Source organism: Cyprinodon tularosa, unplaced genomic scaffold (genome assembly GCF_016077235.1).
Source record: "Cyprinodon tularosa strain WSP-4 unplaced genomic scaffold, ASM1607723v1 ctg59, whole genome shotgun sequence".
Taxonomy (NCBI): domain Eukaryota; kingdom Metazoa; phylum Chordata; class Actinopteri; order Cyprinodontiformes; family Cyprinodontidae; genus Cyprinodon; species Cyprinodon tularosa.
The window spans coordinates 331,918-357,308 of record NW_024039329.1 but is presented as its reverse complement, the minus strand read 5'-3'; the positions used below and the strand labels follow the sequence as shown (position 1 = coordinate 357,308).

The window sequence follows — 25,391 nt, the reverse complement described above, 5'->3', positions numbered from 1 at the left end:
TGTGATAGTATTTTTACCTGCAAGAATTAATAACTTTAGTAATGTTTGGAAAATTAGAACACTGGTAATTGATAGCATTATACAGGGGTCTTGAATGTTTTCCAGGCCAAGGAACCCCACACTGATGGAGCGGGGACCCCCTAATTATGTATATTATATCAAATTGTGTTATATCAAACTGGTCCTATAGTCACTCTATTGCATATGGAGTAATGTAACAAAAGTAATTTTGCCCTGGGATTATTAAAGTATTTCTGATTCCTGGTTGATGGGATAGGTGTTGTGAATGAACTGGTGCCCAGCTTGAAAGAGCTCCTGTGTGTTGCTGAATGTGTGCATTGATGACTGAAAGATATCTTCTGCATCCATTTATCTGTTTACTACAGTGGGTTGAATTCAATTCAATTAGTGGGGGAAAGAATGCAGGGGAGAATATATTAAAGTTTAATCAACCAAAATTTTCTTGACCCCCGTGCAGTACCTCTATGGTCCCCCTAGTGTCGCGGACCCCTGTTGAAGACCTCTGGCATTATATATAAATCTGGCCTGCCATACCGGGCGTCTTGGGCATGCATGCAGAAACGTCACCACAACCCGGAAGACTGTGTAGGATCTCAAGAGCTGTTGCTTGAGTGGAGGCGAGGTCAAAGTAGCAATGTTGCTATGTTTACATAGACTGTATCTGATTAACCTCTTCGTTATAACGTAAAACAGGTGTCGGTTAATTCTCTGCTTTAGGAGTCAGAACTAACACAGGTCACGTGCTTGACTACAGGTCGATGCTTAGTTACCGCAGCTTTTCCAGGTAACCGAACTGTTTTAGCTAACTGGTCTGGAGAGACACCATGGGGAACGGAATGAATAAGGTTAGTAATGCTGGGGATGTGGTGACTCTGTCTTTGTTGAGAAACTCATTCTTCTCTATTTAGATGTCATTTCTTTATACTGTCAGTCAAACTGCTTGATGATCCAAACAGCAGGAAAACTCAACCCAGTATGGAGCAGAAATGGCCGTTATTTTAAAGATTCTTCATTGGATTATTTATTCATTCTTAGATTATCTCTTAAAGAAATGCATTACTTGTCGTGTGTGGAATAATGAGCGCATTTTGGGTAAATACGATTTAGCCAGTTTTGGAAAGGCTCAACCTGGTCAGTAGGTGGCGCCATTGCAGATCTTTTTGGATAAACAGTTGAACCTTTTATTTTGTTTTCACTTGGTTTTTGTATGAAGGGCACAGAAGAGGATTAGGTTCACTGGAAAAAAAAAACGGTTAACAGATGTTTAAATTATATTTCAGTTTAATATGGGAAAAAGTCTAAATTCTAACCTTTTCCTCAGAATTCTAACCTTTTTCAGAATTCTAAGTTTTTTCTCAGAATTCTAGCTTTTTTCCCCTCAAAATTCTGACTTTTTTTCCTTAAAATTCTGGCTTTTCCCCCCTCAAAATTCTGGCCTTTTCCCCCTCAAAATTCTGGCTTTCCCCCCCCTCAAAATTCTGGCATTTTTCCCCCTCAAAATTCTGCCTTTTTTTTCTGCTCTAAATTCTGACCTTTTTTCTCAAAATTCTGATTTTTTTTTTCTAATATTAAAAGTTAACAGATTTTACATTTTATTTCAGTTCAATATGGGGAAAAAAAAAGTCAGAATTCTTAGAAAAAAGGCAGAATTCTTAGAAAAAAGGCAGAATTCTTAGAAAAAACTCAGTTAACTTTTTTTTCTCCCCCCAGTGGCCCTAATTCTCTTCTGTAGAAGGGAGTTAAGTATTCAGATTTTACTTAAGTAACCACCACTTATAAATATATTTTTATTGGAGTTAAATAAAATTTAGTCAGCAAAAAATATTTTTATTAAGAGTGTAAAATATTTAGGATTTAAAAGGCTTAGTGTTCATTGAATTCACTCACTCATTGAATTTAATAGGCTTAATTCAAAATAATGTATTTGAAAGACTACAATTCAAATTTTAAAGTGATTCAAATAAATAGCTTTATTTCAACAAGAAGGAATGAAACCAATCCTTATTGTAGGTGAAGAATTCAAGTTGGAGCAGAATAATGCTTTCCTTTGAAGGTATACACTGCTCAGTGTTTTACTTGATCTCTAAATAGCTCAGCATGTTAAAAAAATACCATTAAAACAACAAAGGTAGTATTATTATTTTTCCAAAAAGTCACCTAAATAGATGTTAATAAATATATAATAGTTGGTTCCATACGTCTGCTAATATATGCTAACACAATGTCTCCCACTTTTGGTTGCATACTATTGGGAAATATTTTTTTACTTAAAAAAAAATACATACATGTCCTGTTATTAGGAATTACGTGAACTTCATTAGAACGTGATATTTTACATGATGTCACAGAAAGTGGAAAAAGTGCCTTATTAGTGCTGCTAAGATGATGTCAAAGTTGATGTAAGTTTGTCCTGCATGGCTCCTTCAATCCTTGTATGGCTGTAAAGGACATTTGCTAAGTTGCCTTAAAGCCAAGCTGGGTGAGCCAGAATGAGCAGAGATCTTGAGTTTTGAGAATTTGGTTTTCTTGAGTTGCAAAGGATTAATGAATAATTTTAATGTCTGTGACTTTTGCTTCACAGGTTGTTGACGGGCTCTACCTGGGCAACATAAGAGGTAAGATGAACATGTTTTAGAAAATTTATCCTGCTTTAATTTCTTGGTAAATGCCTAAAAGACAAGTCATGCTAGACATTGATTATAATGATTTTCAATTACTGAGTGTTGTTGACTTTTATTTTTTGACTAACGTCACAAATAGATTCTGTTTGTTTCATTGAGAAGCAAAGTGTCATCTATAAAGAGTTGCTAAAAAGACTGCAATAAGAATCAGTAACCATGTGAGGTTTATGGTAGCTGGTTTGGCTAGACATGCACCCCCTTCCCATCCAAACTGGCATTTGCACTAATTTTAGCTCCATCCACATGATGGCAGAAGCATCACAGCTAAAGTTAGACCAGCTGACAGGAGATCAGGAAATGATCACAGCAGATAATTTAAACTCAGATTTGTCTCAGTGAGAGCTTTAAGCCGTACTGCTCCAGGCCAGTTCTATTATGTGTAAGAAATTGAGCCATAAGGAAGATATCTTCCTTTTTTTTGCTGTTTTGTTTTATGTTTTCTCTCACATCTGTGTTCAGGCATGCATATCACAATAGTGATATCTATTTATTGTCTGAGATTAAGAAATGGTTAAAAGAAGGATGAAGCTGAATGTTGCCAGCTACTAAAGATATTATGTTTAGGAAAATAAACTTGGGTATGGAGGTGAAGCACAATGCCCAGAAAAGAAAGCACTGATATTCTACATGTAAACTCCTGAGGTGAAGATTTGATAAAGATTTATCCAGTGAGGAGCTGCCTGGAAGTCAAAGAAATGTTGTCTGAGAGTAATAGCTCGGACATCTATAAAACTAACTCCTTACGTAAAACAGCTCTGCAGTGAGTACAGCCAGCTTAGTTTTCATTAGTAGTGACTGTCTTCTTGGGAAAAATGTTCATTCAAAACACAGTAATTCTACTCGCAATTTGATAGATCACTATCTATAGATCATTTTCTATATATCATTATCTATAGATCATTATCTATAGATCAGGGGTCACCAACCTTTTTAAGTCTTAGAGATACCTTCTGGGTACTGAGAGCTACCAACACTGACCTATGAATGGACAGCGTTCACCTAAAACTTCATGCATAATAAACACATTTTTAATTGCTAATTTTCTTTCAAACATTTCCATTTTGAAATATTTATAAATGCAAAGGTGATTAAAACAGAATAGCAACAGATTACAATCCAAATTTAAACCTCACTGGTGAGTTGTGCTGTTTTCAGAAGATGCTGAGGGCTCCCCATGTGGACCTTGAGGGCCCTTTGGTGCCCGCAGACACCTCGTTGGTGACCCCGTTATAGATCGTTATCTGTAGATCACTATTTATCAGACTGTAAGCAGATCACTTAATTATCTGCTAAAAAAGGTGTTTTTTTTTCTGATAATACAGCAAAGCTTAAAGGAATAGTACACCCAAAACATGATTAGCCTTCATTTTCTACTCACCTCCATGCTGAACAACACTCTGGAGTACTTTTTTGATATCTCAAATGCATCTGGAGATCTGTGAGGCTTCTTGCTGTCTGCTGACATTCAAATAATGGAGGTCCATGGCGCCCGAGACAGAAAGGTCCATAAAAGTCCACAAAAACGTGTCAATATTCCTCCATACTGCTCGTCCAATGTAATCCAAGTGTCCTGAGTGGGTAGCATCCAGAATTCACTCGAAACGAAGTCATTTAGAATGTTTTTAGAGCATAAACAGTAGTGTATAGGATTTCCTAATAGCGCCCCCATGCGCGCTCACGATTCTACGGAAGCCGGCAGACCAAACCGGAAGAAAGTGCGCATTCAGCGTCTGGTCTGCCGATAATGCAAGCGTAGAAGAAGAAATGTGCTGTTTACCTGTGCAAAGAAAGAAACAACGAAAGAAAAATGTCTGAGGACTTCAGTGTTGAGGAAGAGCATGAGTTCTTTGCCGAGCTGAATGCGCTGGTTTGGTCTGCCGGCTTCCATAGAATCGTGAGCGCGCATGGGGGCGCTATTAGGAAATCCTATACACTACTGTTTATGCTCTAAAAACATTCTAAATGACTTCGTTTCGAGTAAATTCTGGATGCTACCCACTCAGGACACTTGGATTACATTGGACGAGCAGTATGGAGGAATATTGACACGTTTTTGTGGACTTTTATGGACCTTTCTGTCTCGGGCGCCATGGACCTCCATTATTTGAATGTCAGCAGACAGCAAGAAGCCTCCCAGATCTCCAGATGCATTTGAGATATCAAAAAAGTACTCCAGAGTGTTGTTCAGCATGGAGGTGAGTAGAAAATGAAGGCTAATCATGTTTTGGGTGTACTATTCCTTTAAGAAGGAAAAAAAAAAACTTGTCTGATACTTATGCAAAACTTATTTCAGACTTTGTGCCTGTTTTAAAAGATCTTAAACGTTTAGCTCTTTTTCATAAGAACCTTTAACATTTGGTGTATTTGTATAGCATTAATGCATTTTACTTTATTCAGTGTTTTTCAAATCTAACTATCTTTTTATTTGATAATTATACACAATGTTGATTCATTCCATTTCTGCATAAACTGTTATACAATCATTCTGTGCTGGAACAACAGTTTTGCTTTTTTATCTTTCTATTTTTTCACTTGCACAACTAATAATAAATCTAAACCAATGGTACTTTTTTGTTGATTCTGTAAATTTCCTAGACTTGAGGACTCAGGATGAAGAAAGGACATGAAATGTTATCTATAGTTAAACTCAGACACTAGTTGTTGTGACCTATAGCATTATTTTATGTGTTTTATCATTTATTCGCATAAAAACAAATCATTTTATGTCAGCCTTAACTAGAGCAACTGATTTTTTTCTTGTAATTACTTGTAATGACCAGATTTTTTTTTGTTCTGTTTTTTAGCAAACATCTAATATGATCTGCATCCTATATAATAAATATGACTACTGTGAGGTTCCTGATTCCTTTTATTAAATTTGTGCAAACTTCCATGAATGGTGGGAAGCTGTGTTAAATCAGCAACAGATACATTTCCACTGACATATTTTCCTCAAACATTTGTAAACGTTTTACATTCAAACTGTCGAGTTGGATAGAATTTAATCCTTTAATCCTGTTTCATTTCTTTAGTGAAAAATTGTCTGTATGTGAATTTTCCCAAAAGAATAAATTGACTTTTGCTGACAATAATAATCCAAAAATATAAACAAATACCTGAGTGATGTTTCTTATTTTCTTGCCACAGATTCAGAGAACAGAGGAGGTCTCTCCAAAAATGGAATCACCCACATCCTTTCTGTGTACAACAACGCTAAGCCAGTATATGAGGTTAGTGAAGAAACCAGCCATTTTGGTCTGTTTTGTGGTATATTTTTTGATTAATCAAACCAGTGTTTCCTGTGGAAATTTTGATCTAGAATTGCTGTAGGCTGTGCCTCTAAGCACAGTTCAATCTGTTAACCAGTAGGGGGAGCAAGGGATCTTTGGTCCTTGTACCACCTCTGTAACAGAAACTATTGTGTGATGGCAAAAGGAGTTATTGTCAAATACTTTGCTGCTAGTTTAGTTGACACAGATTTAAAAGTTTATGATGTATAACTTACAGTACGTCACATTAAACAGAACTGTAAATCAGCTAAACTCACAATCAGAAAACTGCAACTAACTGCTTTTATCCTTTATTTACAGGACATGAAGTACCTTTGTATTCATGCAGATGATGCTTCCAGTCAGAACCTGTGAGTAAACAATTTGCCTTATTCCTATTTATGTTATCATTAATTATTTTTAGTTTTTAATCTTTATTTACTGCTAATACTTGCTTGGTTAATATAATAAGGGTCAAAGTAAAAGAAAAACTCACCATAAGGTTTTTTTTTTTTACTTCTTGTGGCACAGTTTGACATATGATACATTTGAAACAAAACCTTTAAGATGCAGCAAATCCATGTGTAGATGAACATTGTGCGTGACATACAGCTTTGCAGGGCCTTGTTTGTTTATTTAACAAAACCTGAGTAAAAGTAGCAGCAGAAGGAGGCAATATGGTTAAAAAATGAAATCTCTGAATTTTTTTTTCGTACTAAATCCCATTTATCGATTTGGTATTTATTATTTTATTGTTAAAAACAAAAAATTACCAAAATAATTTTCAAAAACTAGCTTTTAATTTAAGTATCCCTTCTGCAAGTTGAACTGATTCAAAGTTCAGCTGTGAAGCATGATAGTAAAACAACTGGCAGGCCTTTCCATTGTAAACAAGGAAAACATAAGATGCAAGATGTCTGCAGCCTGTTGCATGACAAACTGATATCACCTTGAACTATGGAAGCTCAAGAATTTCAAAAATTCAGGGAAAAAAAAGATTTTCCAGAGATAAAATCTTCATAAATAGAACCTTTGATTATGTGATAAAATCATTGTATTGCCCAGCCATACTAAAAGATGACATCATCATTAATAGGTTGAACCAGTTTTTCACTTTCAGTCTCCCATCTATGACCCACATTTTCGTGTTTCTCTAGTTTTCTCAGATCTGTGGATATTCATTTATGTGATGTGTTCTAAAATCTAAAGGCAGAATTTCAGTTTGGTTCATTTATAGACCTTGGTTGGTTTTGTTTTCTACTCTTGATATTATTTATTTTTTTTTCTATTTGAGTTAAGTTTGATTTAAATAAACTTGGTGAAACTTTTTCACTAAGCTTGATGCTCTCAAACTTGTGATTGTTTATCCAAAAAAAAAAAAAGTTTCAAAGTTTTCCAAAGATAAAATGTATAATTTCTGAAGAGAAGGGGTGTCGTCTCAGAATCCTTTTGGAATAGAATAGCACTACCTCACCGTTGCTCCTCACCTACTACACTTTAATGTAAAAGTCAATCCACCTGTATATAGGCCATCCTGATTGTACATATGACACCTCAAATCTCTGTGTTACTCCCTTGTATTTTTTATTTTTTTATTTCTTATTTTTATTTAGTTTTTCATTGTGTGTGATACAAGTACACTTGCACCTTAATTCTTACACTGCAAAAAATATAAATCTCAATAAGTTATTTTTTCTTAAAATAAGTGTGTTTTTTCTTGATTTGAGGAGGTAAGTAAGACACTTTGCCAATGGAACAAGACAATTTCCTTTTAAAATAAGAAAAAACTATTTTATCGTCTTATTTCAAGTAAATATTATCTAACTATCTTATTTTAAGAGTGAAAATACTCATTCCATTGGCAAATCATCTTATTTACCTGCTCAAATTAAGGCTAAATATACTTAATTTAAGCCATTTTTTACTTATTTCTGGATTGTTTTTGCAGTGTATTTATCTTGATATACTGTATATACAGTGCTTGCTTGTTTATTCTTAATGCACCTTTTCCTCCTTGTTTGCACCTTCTTTAATTACAATGCCAATATGTGACCAGTGAATTTCTCCGCTGTGAGATCAATAAAGCTCATCTAATCTAATCTAATCTAATCTAATCTAATCTCTAATGTAAGTAAAATAAAACTATCAGCTTTTTTCTAAGTTTACTTTCTCCAATGTTAGCATACTAACTGAGGCCTGTGGGATCAACGATGGAGACGTAAAGGATGCAATTCAAAAATGAAAACAAATTTAGTAAAATACCATAAACAGACTAGTTTTTCATAATATATAATTCCAATTTTCCTAACATCATCTCCAGTTTTCCTCCTTGTACTACCAACAAGAATGTAGTTTTTCTAAAACTAAGTGGAGCCTCTGTCGTTGACTATTTTCTTTGAATGTTTTTTTTTCCTGCTTAATCCTCAAAAATGGTGTTTAGGGGAATCAAAAATGAGATTTACTTTTAATCCGATGACCTATGCCCATATTTCTAAAGGAGATTCAAGAATTTCCCACCTGAGAGACGGCCAATAACGTTGACTTTCACACTCTCCTTAGATTTTAAGTGAGGTTAAAGAACTAGATACTGCTTCTTGACTGGAGTTTGAGTAGACTAGGTGGTTTATACTTTGACATGAAGTCAGTAATGTACTTAAATGATTTATAGACCAGCAGAAATATTTAAACATCTTTTTTTCTGAGAGACTGGGAACCGATTTAATGATGTAATGTAGCTACAGGGGGATTACACTACTTAGCCCTCTGGGACAGTCTATGGCTGGTTTCCAGTCAGAAGAGTTGGGCTAAACGTTTAACCTTAACTTCAGGAAGAACAGTTTGGTTTTCATTCCGGCCGTGGAACCCTGTGGAGCCGTACAAGACATTTGGTCTTCTCCCTCATGGTGGCCTGTGGGGGGCACCAAGGAGCATAGAGATGTGGGCAAGTGAAGTTTTAGAGTCTCTATACTCCAGCTAATGATTAATTCATTACTAAATGACGATCATTTCAATAAGGATTCATCGTGATTAATTGTTTCAGCCCTACTTCCCTCAGTAAAGCTGTGCTGAAGGAGATACCTGGCGAGTAGAAGTCAGGGCGGCTCTGCTAAGACTGCTGCTAAGAATGGCTACGGGTACCACTTAAAGCCTTCAGTTCTAATAATGATAATTTTCTCCTTGGAGCTCATGAAAACATAACCCTTAATTCTTAGAAGGGAATAATGTTCAGCAAATAAAAAAAAAATTGTCAGTGCTGAAATATGGTAAAAGTAGGTTAAATACCTGCTCAAAGGTTTTTATTATTAAAAGTTTTTTTTAATATACACTTACAATCTGCATTTAATTAAGATTAATTTGTCTAAGTGTAAGATGTACCTGTAATATTCTCAAATGAAAAATGGCAATAAAAAAGGTTCATGGGGCCAAATCAGGCTCCCCTCCCTGAGAAGTAAGAGTCTAGAAAGGAAAACTTTGCTTCTCTAGTAACAGTTAAACTAACCACACGTTATGTCAGCTATGTTTACGTTTTCTGGAGGCCGATGAAGTGCTGAGGCTTCCATTGTTATGGTTGACAGGCTGGGTGTTGACAGCTATGAGCTGCACCATCACCCTGAGCACTGACTGCTACCACAACACGTTAGTCATAGTCAATACCTTTCTACAAGGTCTGTGACTTCATATGATACTGTTTTTTCTAATTACAAGCCGCATTCAAGTGGAAAGGAAACCCAGTTTACTTGGTTGTAGTTGGAGCATAAATGAGCCATCTTCTTTGTTGTTAAAAACATTGGTAACTCATTGGAGAGCCACTTTGGAGTTTGAGAAATACATATCTCTGTGTTCTCCATTTAGAGCACTGATCACAGATTTGTTTAATCAAAAATAGGCTGATGACATTTCTGAAGAGTTATAACATATGAATCCCAGACAGTAATTAAAAAAAATAAAAATAGTCTTGAGTTTTATCTCTTTTAATCATCAGTCGGTTCAGTTACCAACGTTAAATAGACGCTGAAGAGGAACTTGTTTTTGGTGAAACACCTAATGAGATTTTGACTGTTGTGGCTGTTTGGCTGTTCTTGATTGGGTTGGGTTGTGGTGAGGTGCGGTGGGGGTGTCTGACCTCTGCTGTCGCAATCAGGCGTCGTTCCCTCCGGCTGCCGAGGAAGGAAACCTCCCAGTGACATCTGGCTGTTTGCTTCGACCACCCAGGCCTTTATAATAAGCCCTCTCTGTCACAATCACTGGTCTGACTGAGGAGGAGAGGGTGAGGCCAACCGCCGTCCTGCTACCCTCACCATCACCCTGGGGCCTCTATGGTCAGACCTAAAGGCCCTTCTTATACGATTGGTACATGACAGAGAACAGCATTACTGGTCTGACGGGCTTCTTACTGTATGTGAATGCTAGGCTGCTGTTAATCTGTCTCATTGGGTGTTGGAAACTCATTTGCTTTTCATAAGCATTTTGTTTTAATGAACAAATTAATACATCAAGAGGACGATGACTCATTTTTGTCAGTATTTCTAGATTTGCAATAATGCACTGGTGTCCACAGGTCCAAAGTGGTGCTGGAACTAAGCAAACTTTTGTCAATTAAGGAAAAAAAAAACAAGAAAATCAGCATATAATATACCAAACATACCGCATATTTGCAGAAGCTCATTTTGAATTTAAAAAATACAGCAGCTTCTGCTGGTTCAAGCTTTATAGTCTGTCTTTTTCAAACCTCAAACTTCTGTCACAAGTTAGGTTTCTGCTCATGGAACAAGACCGCCGGAAACTTTTGTGCTAGGAGGACTGAGCGAAGTGCTGAGGGAGACATTTTAAAGAAGAGTTGAGATCTCAAGGAGGAAAAAAAAAAGCGCCAGTCAGTCTATTTTGGCTCCAGCCTGTTACCGAGTCTCCTGTTGAGTAACCAACATCTGCTCCTCTAGAGACACTGTTATCAGCCACGCACGTCTTGCAAAAACGAAAGGATGTCATTGTTTGCAGACTGTTAGTATGCAAGATGTCTGAGCAACAGGAGCTTTATTTTGTTGTCTTTGTATCAAACCTTAAAGTGATGCATTTACCAAAAAGCTGGTTGTAGCCTGCTTTATCACAAACTCTGTAAGCACACTCACCAGGTTGCTTGCATGACATGAGTAGAGTGGTAGAAAGTTTTTTTTTTTTTAAACAAATAAACCCCTAGCAATTTCTTCAGAACGATTGAAATCTAATAAAACCACCATAGGCTTCTCTGTAAACCACTTTGTGTATTTGCAATTTCTACAGACCCCATCACAATTTGTAAAACGTATTGGAAGCTCATTGTTTTGGCCTTTCACTAGAGTTTCAGTTCAAGGTGTCTTTTCTCAGATCCCATTTATTGTAACCCCTCTTCAACTCCACAGCCTGCATTCCTGAATAACAGTTTGTGTTTGTTTTCTTATTTCAGACATGTTTGCATGTACTGCATGTTGCACAATCTGTTCTTTTTCTCTGGCCAACGTGGTTCATGTGTTCCTTTCCAGATTGCAGTATTTCAAAGAGTGTATCGGCTTTATCCACGAGTGTCGCCTCAACGGTGGAGCTTGTTTGGTTCATTGGTAGGTTGGCGACCAGCTTCTTTGTAGCAGCTCAGGGTGTCGAGTTCTAAATGATGTTAAAGAGAGTATCTTTCCTTCATAAGGGGTTTTTAATAAGTTTTATGCTCTTTGGGTCTGCAGCTTACCTGCACCCTAATGAGCATGAAAGTCCATATTATTTTGTCCTCTTCATTATCATGAAACTTTAATTTAAAACAAGAATTGTGTGCATACATTTATGATTATTTGTTGGTGCATCCTTATCCACACGATATGTACAGGTTCAAACGTATAAATATGCCCCCAATAATATATATAGGAATATTAACTATCCTTTGATGAATTAGCAACTATCAAGAGCTCCTGGCAGATATCCTCCTGGATGTTTGACCTCTTCTCGGCAGAATGCATGAGGATCATTAGAATATTCCTGTCTCAGATCCATCGGAAAAACATAGTCTGCAAATTATCAGTGGAGATGAGGTTTGGGTGATTTCTGTCACTTTATAAAAGGCTGCTTCATCTCTTCAGAAGCATGTTGAGATCCCTCCCCAGTTCAAACACCATAACTTTGCCATCCAGCGCAATTCTCACTACATTTGTAAGTTTATCTTTTAGCTTAAATTGGATGGGTCAGCCCATTATGTTGCTTCACTGTGCTTTAGAGCAGGGCAGCTGTGATTCCACGATAGTTTCAGCTCTAAGTGCTTCAGCCCTCAGTAGGTTGATGCAGAGAAGTCTTCACAATGACCCTGAATATTTTTAAGGTTTCTTCATGTTTCTCTCCGCTGCTGAAACATGCCTTATTCTCAGAGGGGTTTTACAAAGAAACTGACTTGATCCAAGTTGCTTGGCTTCTTTGATAGATGGCCTTTATCATTGACACTCATCTCTGAGTTTGAGTTTAATATTCATTCTAGAAATAATTTGGAACTGATTTGTCTGTTAGCTGCTCCTTTGTACTGGATAATTTGCATAAATGAATAAAGATCTGTTTTGCTTGTGAAGTATCTTTCTTGTGTGAACTTAATATATAAACATTCATCAGTATGAATAAATATGCTGAAGGAAAATTTATTAAAAGGCCTCATGGAGATGGCTATTAATATGTTAATCCACAACACTTTTTCAAGGAGTCCCCACTTTCTAAGCATGGTGGTGGTAGCATCATGCTGAGACTTTTTCTCCTGTGTGGGCAATGCTAGGTGTCACAAGCTGGACGGTGATTGGGTCACGTTGAAACAGAAACGGGAAACTAATTTCTTTTAAATCTACTCTATGAATGCTGCCAAAAAAAATTTTAATCATGTATTAACAAGCATGTATATATTTGAGCCTGTGCACAAAACTACGTGGCAAACTGGATGTGATAAACTCTATAATGAACCCAATTCTTTTTTTAAATGTCTTATTTAAATAGTTGGTTCTGTGATGATGATTCCAGATCATCCAGATCCTTTTTGTTATTGAAGCAGTAAAAATTCATAAATGAAACCCTGTGACCTGGATGCTCATGATGACTCCTTGTAATTATCAATATACCAGAGAGCATGGTCTCCAATATGCTTAGAATATTTTTGTTATTATTTGAATGTTACCAGATTGCTATATTACATTGTAATGTCACTGTAGCCTTGCAGGTGTTTCACGCAGCACCACCATTGTTGTGGCCTACCTGATGACCGTGACCCACTACAACTGGGAGGAGTGCTTGACTGCTGTCATGGCTGTTCGCTCCATTGTCGGTCCAAACTATGGCTTCCAGCAGCAGCTGCAGGAATACCAGAATACACAAGTCTCTGAGGTAAACATGATGAATGCAGAAACAGAAAGTAGAAAAACTGACTTGTGAGTATTGAAGCTGCAGGTATTCTGGATCATAAGGGGAAATATTGTAGATTCTCTTAAACATGGCAGCAAGTAGGTCCCTGTAGATGGTTGTATGCATTAATTGTGATTCACCATTCGAGGAGGGACAGGATGTGACACATCCAGCCATAACAGTGCACATGCAGACTGTGGTTAACCAGTCAACTGTTAATCGCAGCATCTCACATATGCTTAGAACCGTCCCTCAAAGCAGTTTATTTTTCTGTTTCTTGCAGAGGACAACAAACAACTATGGTTTGTTTCACTGTAAACAGTAACGGTTAGATATATATATTTTTCAGTTTATTTATTTATCATCTTAAGGGACTTTAAAAAGGCAGTTCTGTCAGTTTGTACAGTCAGGGGGCTAAACATTTTTACTAAGAAAAACTAGCCGATTGCATCAAGTCATTGACTTGCAGGACACCCACCTCCAAAATTAGCTTGTAGCGACAGTAGATATTGGTTTGCATTTTTTTAGTATGCATGCAACAATAGTAGAGTGGAAAAACTCTTGGCCATCTGCCAAGAACTGGGCTTCACGGAGAGAGAAGCAGACACACAAAAGGAATATGATGGCAATGATCCATACATCCTCTCCATATTAGGAAAGGTAACAGTAAAATTGCTCCTCAGTTGACTGTCTAGGAAAGAAACGGTTAAACAGACAAGCTTTTATACAGCTTTTATGTCAAAGGGAGGAAAGAGAGCAAATACAATTAGTCACAGTAAAAATTGTGTGTAGGACAGAAATGGGACTTAACACTAAAAAAAACAGCCTAACTCTATCATCTACAACTGAAGGTGTTGATGGTATGGACACCTGATATTTCTTTCCAGAATGGTGTCACAGACAAAAAGGAACAAAAGAGATTAAGCTATTATGACAAGAAAAAGCAGAGAGAACATAAAGTTGGGGTTGTACTAAAAAATACTCCAGAACTAGAGAAAAGCAATAGAATGAAGTGGAATGTTATTAAATTGTCTCTATGTGCTCCAGCAATCTAAGCCTATAGCAGCATAACTATAGAGATAGCTCACGATAACCTGAACCACTCTAACTAGAAGCTTTATCAAAAAGGAAAGTTTTAAGCCTACCCTTAAAAGTACACGGGGTGTTTGCTTCACAGACTAAAAGTGGTAGTTGGTTCCACAGTAGAGGATCCTGATAATTAAAAGATCTGCCTCCCATTCTACTTTTAGAAATTCTAGGAACCACTGATAAACCTGCAGATTAAGAGCAAAGGAACAATCATCTCTCTGATGTAAGATGGAGCTTGGCCATTTAAAGTCGTAGGGAAGCGGCTGTTCCAACTCCTCCTGAGTGGTGCCCAGCTTTACACGAGTGAATAAAGCGAATATGATTTGTCGATTATCAAGGGGGCGGGATTGTTGTTAACAAAAGGTTCACAAACATGTTTGGTTGTGGCATCTTGCTAACCAGTTTGCAATTTAGTGCTAGTAGGTTCCCAATGGGAAATTACATTGAGACCAAGTAGCACTTAGCAACAACACTGTCAAGGAACCAGTGGTGTCAAAAGTAAACACTTTTGTTACTTAAGTAGAAGTATAGATACTGCAGTTTAAAAACACTCTGGTAAAAGTGGAAAAAGTACTCCAAAAACTACTTAAAGTATAAAAGTCAGTATATACGGTAGTATAAAACAGCCAGATGCCACTATATGATTTAAAAGCTCAATTTTTCAACCATTTCGAAAAATTCTTTGAGATAGGGCCAAGGATGAGGGAGGTCTTGTTGGTCTCCGTCTCCATCTCTCGATACGCTCTCGCCTGTGTCCGACCTTTCAGAAATGTCAACATATGTTTCTGAATCCAACATTGTAGCATGGCATAGACAATTCACGTTTGCAGTTTGAAGAACACCTGCTTGCTTCTGATGATTTCCTTCAGCTAACCAATGAGTGTTTGCGTTATGACTCATCCAATTACACTAGTTTTCACTAGATGTGGATGGCACCAATGATCTGCATTGGATGGCGCACATGACATGAAATAAATATGTATAAACATTAAACAGAAGCCAAGAGTAACGAGTAACGTTCTTTTAAAAAATGTAAGGAATAGAAAGTACAGATACTTGTGTGAAAATGTAATGAGAAGAAGTCAGAAGTAGGAAGAAAAATAAGTAATGGAGAATGTTACATGAGATCTCTGCAAGGAACGCTATGGACAGCCGAAACATGCAAGAGGAGGATTGTAGATGAGTCTCCTCTGTCATGCATTTTTTATTTAGAGGAGGAAAGCGGGGACGAATTTATTGTGGAAGAGGACACCAGGGCGGCAGAAGCTTGGTTTGGTGTAGAAGGCTTACAGCCGTACATGTTTGAACCCTTGCCTCGCAACGCAACCAGTTCTGTTAGCTCTACGCCTGCTGAAGACACAGATGTCCATCCCCGTGAACACAGGGACGTAACTCAATGGTGAAGCAAATGATTCTTATTTCTTATTTCAGCCGTTGTGTATATTAGCTGCGACAAATGAATCAAGATGCTATGACTGAAAAAATTTGATTGACAGATGACCGTTGATATATGATTGACCGAATTTAGGTGTACAAGCTGACGTATAACTAACTGGCCTGCATAAAATAACGGAAAGAAAACAACACAGATTTTAAGACTGTTTGTTTATTTTTTTTAATAGGAAGTTTCTAAATTTTGGTGTGATAAAGAATACATTTATATATATGTTTAAGCCAGAATGATTTGACATTCAAATATGACTTCCCTTCGACTTTAAGGCTTTATATGTGAGAACAGGGATTTTAACTTCCATTCTGGATTTAACCCGAAGCCAATGAAGAGAAGCTAGGATAGGAGAGATATGATCTCTCTCTTTAATTTTCATCAGAACTTTTGCTGCAGCATTTTGGATCAAAGGCTTTTAACTACAATCTGTGGACTTCCTGATAGTAAAGAATTACAATAGTCCAGCGTTGAAGGAAAAAAATGCATGGACTAGTTTCTCAGTATCATCCCATTTCTCATTTTTGCAATATTCTGCAGATGAAAGAAGGTCATTCTAATATCCTGTTCTGCAATGGAATTTAAATGTCCTGAACAAAAATATCGCCAAGGTTGTTTTACTTTATTAGCTGAGATCAATTTATTCTGATCCTGTGGATATAGATACGCTCACCAAATAATCCAATTTGATTATTGCTAAAATAAAAATGTTTATTTCAGTAATTAAGTCACTAGAGTTAATAGAATAAAGGTTTGCAAAGATTATTGTAGGTCTAATCAGTCAGGAGTGGAAAAATGCAGACATTTGACCTGTTTAAAAATTGCATTCAGTACTTTCAGTCTTACGAAACTATATATAGTGTGTATATATATATATATATATATATATATATATATATATATATATATATTTTATTGATATATAAAAATATACATTTAGAGTCTAAAGTCATAAATTTTTCCCTTTAAGTTCATCCGGTGCCGCAGTGAATAAATTTTCTTCCACAAGCACCTGCTGAGTGGCCCATCAAAGACTACTGGTACATAGAACCAGTTAAAGGCAAAGAATGGAGTCTATATATGTCAATCCAGACCACAAAGCATCTGCTCACACAGTCAGCCTTCACCATGTGTTGATATGAGGCTCCCTGCGCAGCCAAGGAGAAATTATCTCTGATCAAGTCATAGCCAGAGATCGCTGCTGCTGTGAATGGTGAAGACAAAGGTTACAAACTGTAACAGTACAGAGAAGTAGGAGAACAGAAAGGGACTGATAAGAATGAGTAGCTGGATCGTGTTACAACGCAGCATAAACAAACCCTGAGTGCGTAAAGCGCCGCTGCAGGTGGAAACAAACTGACCACTTGAGATTTGTTGTTCACTCTAATGGTGCATTCAGACTGAGTGCAGTGTCCGATGATTTCTGCCAGCACCATGGGGAGTTCACTGCTCTGCATTTCAGATGCACAGTGTTTACACCCTGGAATGCATCATCAAATAGGAGGAGCTTCAGCTGTGTGAAGCTGAGACACCATTAGTGCAGGTTTGTGCATTTGAAATGGTCATTTGTACAAATTAAGTAAATAATAATAATAATAAAAAAACATAATGTGTGCTACTTTTGTTTCATAGATATCGAAGCTTCTTTTTTTTTTTTTGGTCTTCTGGAGGTCGACAATTACCCCCACTATGCTCAGAATTTAGTTAAAAATGATTTCATGTTATTTTACAGAATAGCCTGCACACAATGGTGCATCACTGTTTTAGAATTTAATGCACACCATTCACTTATGCTGTGGCCACAAATAATTACATCATGAGAAAAAGTCTGCATTAGATTTAGTTTTCAAGAGAATGAATCAGTGTTTTGTGGGCATGTTTTATTTTTTTATTTTTATTTATTTTTCCCATGTCAGTTCCCAGGCTCCATAAACTATTTTCCATCTTTGGATTTCTGTTACAAACACATTTGCATTTAGTATTTATAATGCTTTGCAGAAGTGTTCAATTTCCTTTCAAATGTTTTCAAATTACAACCAAAAAAACTCCAATGTATTGGGTTTTTTATGTGATGGACCAGAAAAGGCAGTGCATAAGGGTGAAGTTGGAGGACAGGAACATCTCACAGAGTTCTGTTTTATTTGTTAATTTGAAGATGAGACACAGGGAGGGTTTTTGACGCAGCCTGGTAGGGCTCCCAAGTAGACCAATATTAAGAGCAGCTTTCAGCAGTGTTATAGAGTCTCTGGATAAGCGGCACAATTCAGGGTTAAGAATCTGCTTTTTAGACAATGCTTAACTTTGTACCCCACAAATCTGGACTGCATTTAGTAAGAAATAATTCTTTTTTTTTCGTAAGAAGTCCTGTTTGCAGAGTCTGCAGGCCAAATAGAAATCACAATAACCATGTGACAGAAGGTGGTCTGGTCAGATGAGACCAAAATTAAACAAATCTGGCTTGTAAGCAAAACACTGTGTGGTAGAAAACTGACTCTGTGCATCAAACTGAAACCAGTCTCACCACCTTGACACACAGTGGTAGCAGCATCATCCTGTGGGCCATCTATTCTTCTGTAAGCGCAGTGGAACAGGTCAGAGTTAATGTAGGGACAACGTGATCTGAACACCGGTCTATCCTGGAGGGAAAACAGTCAATGCAGTTATTGGTGGGTATTTAAAGTACTTTTGGAAGCTCAAAAGCTAGTGCTTGCCACACTATTAAGATTTTTATTAGCACAAAGTGTTGAAAACCACCATTCAGTTTCCTTCCACTTTACAGTTGCTAAGTGATTTATGTTGCGCCATCACAAAGATACCAATGAAACAGATATCTGTGAAAGGAATATTGATTCTTTTGGAAGGTCACCTGTTATTGTGAGAAAATTTTTCAAAGTAAGAGTCCCATCAGTAATATATTAATATTAAAATTAATATATTAATTTCCTTATTAATCTATAGTAATGTATAGTTTGGGTGATATGATCAGTGTTAAATTGATCAAGCCTGCAGCAGCTGGCTGATTTAAAATCTGGATCATTTGCTGAAGACACACAGTGTGTGTCACGACAGCGATGTAAGAGAAGGGGAACTGCAGGGGGTTTGCTTGGATTGCATTAGCCTGGGCAAGGCTCATCACGTGCTATATTACTGTCAGCATCTTGCAACATAGCATGACCAAAAAAAAAATCTGCTCAGGGTTTGGAGACGTTGCACTGATTTCTAGGATTTAAGAGGAAATACGTTTTCTGTCTGTGATTTTCCCACGTGTGTCAGAGAGAAAGTAAAAAAAAAAAGAAATGAAAGCTTTGCAACATATGAAGAGATTAAGATAAATAATGTAAATTATGTATCTAAAGTTGTAAATATGCTGTAAAACTCAGCAACACTAAACACTGGTAAAGTAAATGGATTATTATAGTGGAGCCTGTTTTGACCTTGAAACCTGATCAGTTTTTAAAACCATAAAATTTTAAAAGTACAGAAATATAATATGTTATACAGACGTATGTTATTTATTATCATCTAGTAACTGAAAAAGTGTCAATCTTTATAAAAATATTAATATTCACAGAATTCTTTTTCTTTTTTTTAAAAGGACAGCGTTTCATTTGTGCAGTGTTTTTGCACTGATTTATATTACCGGTAAGACTTCCTGTCACATTTATTTGAACATATTGCATGTAATTCATCCATCCATTTTCTGTCACGCTTTATCCCATGTGAGGGGTGCTGGTGCCTATCTCCAGCTGTCAACGGGCGAGAGGCGGAGTACACCCTGGACTGGTCGCCAGTCCATTAATAACCATTCACCCACACCTAAGGAGAATTTAGAGAAGCCAATTAACCTAACAGTCATGTTTTTGGACTGTGGGAGGAAGCCTGCATGCTCAGGGAGAACATTCAAACTGCATCCTGCAAAGCAGCAGTGCTACCCACTGCACCACTGAGCAGCTCATAGATGGATGAATATTTATTTAAACATACTGCATATTAGTAATTCTTCAATTCAGAATAAAATGCAATCCCTCGATGGATTTAGTTCAACGTTACTTGGACCTGTTGGTCTTCAATGCCAGACTAAACTAAAACCGCTATTGTTAGGACCTTTTCAAATAATATAAGGTCCAGAAACCAAAGTCTGCACACATTTTTAAAATAATCTGTATTTAGTCTTTGAGGCTCTCTTCGTTGATTTAAATCTCCAATAGTTATTGATTTGAATAGAAAAAAGGAAAAAATGGGGAATTTAAGTTAATCAAGAAACCACAAAAAAGACATCCAATACCCCTCTCACACAGAGGTCAACCACCTTTTTAAGTGTCATTTTATTTTTGGCTAATTCTTATACCACAATCAACTTTTAGTGGCAGTGGGAACAGCTCACTGATGCTTGTCAAACCGGGTCAAACGACTTGATAAGCGACCCGCGTTAAAATCACACCGGCTCTTTGAGAACATCAGATCTATCCGCTGAATTACACGATACCATTGAACACAACATACGGACATCAACACTCTGCACTCTGCACCAGTCAGTGTGATCTAACAAGCCGAAATAACTGTCTACATTTTTTCAGTCATAGCATCTTGATTCATATGTCACAGCTAATTTATGCAACGGCTGAAATAAGAAATAAAAATCATTTACTTTACCATTGACTTACGTCCCTGTGTTCACGGGGATCCCCGTGATGGACGCCTGTGTCTTCCAGAGACGTAGAGCTAACAAAACTGGCAGAGTTGCGAGGCAAGGGCTCAAACATGTACGGCTGTAAGCCTTCTACGCCAAACAGGCTTCTGCCACCCTGGCTTCCTGTTCCAGAACAACTTCATCCCCGCTTTCCTCCTCTAAATAAAAAATGTACGACGGAGTAGACTCATTCACGACCTCCGACACAAAACTCTCCTCCTCTTGCATGTTTCCGCTGTCCATAGCGTTCCTTGACAGTGTTGATGTTAAGTCACCAAATTCGTGCTGCTTGGTCACAATGGAATTTCCCATTGGGAACCTACTAATACTAAGATGCTAACTGGTTAGCAAGACATTTTTCTGAGAAACGGGCCACAATCAAACTTGCTTGTGAACCTACCGCCCCAACAATCCCGCCCCCTTGATAATCAACACCACTTGGGAGAATTCGTAACTGCAACCGTTGGAACAGCCGCTTCCCTACAACTTAAAGGCTTGACTACAATTCCAGCAGGTTCAAAATAGATGTGTTGTGCAAAAATGTACAAACTGTAAAAACGCTTCTGTTTTTTTTTTTTTTTCCAGAAGCTGCTGGACTTTGAATTGTGCCACATAAACTGTTAACCTAAGATGAACCACCTTTGAAATGTCCTGATCTGCAGAGTCCTTACCTCTGAAAGATATGAATGTACTTTGTGGGTTCTGTCAGAATTTAGAAAGTATTTTATGAATATACAATTACATTTGTAATTTCTTCTAGATTTTATCTCTACTTTGGTTTCGTCTCTTTTTAGTTCATTATTTCTACAGCTGTGTAAATGTAATGAGTCAGTGATTTGCTGTTTGGCTTTTTGGACAATTTGAGAACCGATTTTAGGAAGATAAATATATTACTTTCACAACGACTTTCGTTTCAGTTTATTGTCATAGGCTCTGGTATGACACAAAGCTAGTTCATGAATTATGGAAACCATTTTAGAGATTAGAGCTTATTTTATTGCTTTTCTAGATGTTAAAAAAACCTTTTCTTTAAAAGCTAATAAAATCCAAAGCAATATAAAGTCATACTAACTTTCAAAACAAGGTTTCCTCTATGATAAGTGATAGTCATATTATAGTGGTTATGTCTGCAGGTATTACCGCCGACTACGATGCTCTTGTTTTTTTGGTTTTCACACTTCTCTGTAACAAGTTCTACTACAGTTTCACTGAGAAGTTTATGTAACCTCATCACAGACATCTTCCATTTGAGGCTTTTAATAGTTTATAGGAATGTTGTTTTTTTGTGTTTAAAAAAAAAACATGTGATTTTTAAATCCAACAAACCAGAACTTTTTTGAATCTTTGGTGCACTACAAGTTTGAATTGGGGTAAGGAGGGTTTTTATTTCTTGTTTCTTCTTCTGTCTTTAGTACCGTGCATGGCTTCAGTCCAGTTTTCGTCCAAGTCCATTCAACGACCAGCAGCAGGTGGAAGCTTTGTTGAACCAGTATGCTGAGTAGCAGGAGAGCCAGGGGGAGAGCGGTGGACCACAGCTAGATGAACCGGGAAGTAGACACTGATCATCCTGAAGGCAGCAGCTGAAACCTCTGCTTTCCATAAGAATATATGCCCAGAATCAGCTGGAACTACTTCTGTGTACCCAAATCAACCACCAACCCTATTAAAACCGAAGAACACTGTGGAAAATCCAAATGTTTGGATTAAGGAATAAATTGTTTTTTTCTATCACAGTTTTTTAAATTATTATTATTGATATCGATTTAGAACTGTGCTACAGACTTTAAATCTTATAAAGCTGAGTATTGATAAGGGGTTTTGGTCCTCATGGATGCCTTATGATAGACACTCCAGCACTTTAGTCAAAATGAGCATCTTATATGTTTCTGTTTTTTCTTTTGTCTTTTTACCATTGACTTGGAATCCTTAAGACTGTGGTTGATTAACCTCTTACACCCTCAGGGGGTATAAATAAATTTCTGCCTTACAAAAACACACAAAAGTAAATCACTTATAGCCTCACAGCTATTAGATTTAAGAAGAAACTTTTGGTACCTCTGTAAAGGTAAGATGTCATGAATGGTTTTCTGGTGTCAGCACCATTGTAGCTTTGACCCTGCCTGAAATATTAGGGACAAAATACAAAATATTTTGCATTTTTTGAACCTCGCCAAAAGTTTCTTTGAAATAAACATTGCAAAACACTACCAAAATATTATTTATAGCACAAAAAAGTAGTACAGACTTTTAAATCTAAATGTTGTGTAAAAATATACCAAATTTGGTATCAATCAGATGAATCATATTTATTTTAGAATGGTATTAGTGAGAACTTTTTTAGGCGGAGAGGCCATTTTGGCACATTTATCCAAAAATGTCACCAAACTGTGCCAAATGTGTTTTTTACATCAATACTGGGGGTTTGTTAAAATTACGAGGTCACGTAGCAGCTGGACCCACCGGTGGGTCCGTAGGGTTCTAGGGGTTAAAGGTCTAGTGGAGGGTTCTCATGAATTTTTTGAAAAGACCCACCCTCTCTGCTTTAAAAATAAATGCACATGCACGACCCTGTACCCGCTTCCAAGGGGAACACCTAATAAAGGCGTGCCAGAGCGTGCACAAGCCCATTTCTCCTGGTGCACGCTCTGTTTAAAAGTTTCTGTTTGCATCACACATATAAGCTTACTTTTCAAAAGATTTGCAATTTTTCCCACTATATCAGACTCACCACCGGAAAGTGAAAATAGGGACGAGCATGTAGGACGACCTTACGTAAACATATCACCTGAATGATTGACAATTAGGAGGACCACTTATATAGATAATCCACACGGAAAAAGAACATCCTCCACTATACCTTTAATCCCATTTTAAGGCCATGTAAGCTGCTGACTTTATGAAAATGAAAGACTTGGGTTTAATCAGAATGTTTTATTTGTATATGCACTAGTTCTTAGATGTTTACTGTTTAACACTGAAGCTAATTAACTTGGCATCTGTATCACATTTTACAAAGTATAACAAATTAACAGAAAGGAAGCTATATTTGATCAAACTACCCACTCTAGATCCAGTACCTGGATTTCCTTTTACTTTCCATTCCCTTCTGAACGTCTAGCTTTATACACACCATCAACCTGTTGGCAGAAAAAACACAACAATAAAACAATAAAGATTCAGATCTTTATTCATGTACTGCTGGGTATTTTACAGCATGGCTCAATAAAAGCAAAGTAAAATTTTAACTAAAGGGCATGGTACAGCTGCAATTTATAAGTTGGAGAAGAAAAAAGTTATTTAGTCTGAAAACAGTAATTAATTGATAATTATGAGAAATCTTCAAATTTAAAGGTTGAATGTAAAAGAAATCACTGTACTTATAAATGCTTATAAATGCTAAAAGTTGACATTTAGCAATATATTGCTTTAATTGCCCCTTGTGAGCCATTGTTGTTTAAACACAATGGAAATGTTTTAAGGTTTAACAAATGCTACTTGATTTCTGAAAGCCTCTCTTTCTTTGAAATGCTCATCGTAATGTGACGATACAGGTTTTCTGCGACTCTTGTTAAATTTCTGTTCTGCATTTTGGTAATGTGTTTTTGACTTTTTTTTTGTTCTTTTGTTGTTGTAATTTAAAACGAAAAGCCATATTTTAAATAAATTTTAACCTGAAACGTGTCTTGGCATATGCTATGCTAAGTTGAAGCTTGTAATTAAAAAAAGAAACAATAATTTAAATGAATGAAATAGTAGAGTATTTCCTCTAAAGCATTGGGTGTAATTTAACATCCGATGGTTGCATGCAGAGTGCAACCCACACATGCATTCATAACATATCTGATGCTATTTTAAAACTTGATTGCAACCTGATCTTATTCTGTACACATTCCTAAACTTTACACATATATAAGATAAGGTTTTAGCTTACCTCATTTTCAATTATTTTGAAAGGACTACCAGGGGAGTGTACAGTATTTACACTCATGCATCAATATATCTGCATCTCAATGAATTTACATTTTTAGAAGAAGAAATGTTGAATTATTCAGTTAAAACTTGAAATAAGCAAGAAGTAAAAAGGACACAGATTTTCAAATCAGAACATAAAAAAATACTTAACTCCCCTTTCCTCCCCTTCAGAGAGGCAGTTCTGAGAATTCTCATAAGATTGGCTTAAAAAACCAGGAAGTAAACACAGCCTCCATGCTGCACCTAACTAGTTCTGCACCATACCTTTAGGTTTAAAAGAACAATTTGAGTCTTTGTTTATAGGAAATGTTACCTCCACACACCAAGTTTGACAAATGAGAACAGAGTTGGTTAATTTTACTTTTTTTTTTTATATTATTAATTCATTACTCTCTGACATTTTTTATGATTAATTTTGATGGCTATGGCTTATAGTTGGAAACACATATTTGGCTTTTCTCAGAAAACTATAATAAAAGATTCTAATCTAGATGTTAAAAACTACACAAAATTTAGAACTGCTGTGACTTCTGCTTATTGTACAGCTGTTAAGTAGACATCTACTGAATTAGGGAAGGCCATTAAAGGTCACTGCTGAAGAAGCTACTTGGTGTCACTCACAGCACTGTCTGCAAGGATTTTAATGGAAATGTTATGGAAGAAAAATTTGTTGGAAAGATTAGGGAGGGTAGAAAACAGCCTTAGAGAATTGTGAGGTAAAGCCCATGTAAGACTCATGGTGCATGAATAGAGTCAGTGCTTTAAGAGCCAACAAATCTAGATACGAACAAACCAGAGAGGCACACAATACTGCCGGTAAAGATTTAAGAAAC

At 36.7% G+C, this 25,391-nt stretch overlaps 1 protein-coding gene across 2 annotated transcripts; it reads left to right on the top strand.

The window, feature by feature from the left end:
• Nucleotides 1-593: 593 nt before the first annotated feature.
• On the top strand, nt 594-22,581 carry dusp22a (dual specificity phosphatase 22a). 2 transcript variants are annotated; one of them, XM_038306681.1, is made up of 8 exons: nt 594-866; nt 2,603-2,636; nt 5,507-5,536; nt 5,846-5,932; nt 6,293-6,342; nt 11,488-11,562; nt 13,174-13,345; nt 21,999-22,581. In XM_038306681.1, the coding sequence occupies exons 3-8, from the start codon at nt 5,519-5,521 to the stop codon at nt 22,086-22,088; spliced, it is 492 nt and encodes a 163-aa protein (XP_038162609.1). In that variant the 5' UTR covers nt 594-866; nt 2,603-2,636; nt 5,507-5,518; the 3' UTR covers nt 22,089-22,581. The 2 variants fall into 2 exon arrangements, with proteins under 2 accessions (XP_038162609.1, XP_038162608.1); XM_038306680.1 differs by lacking the exon at nt 5,507-5,536 and having other exon boundaries at nt 5,850-5,932.
• The last annotated feature ends 2,810 nt before the right edge of the window (nt 22,582-25,391 follow it).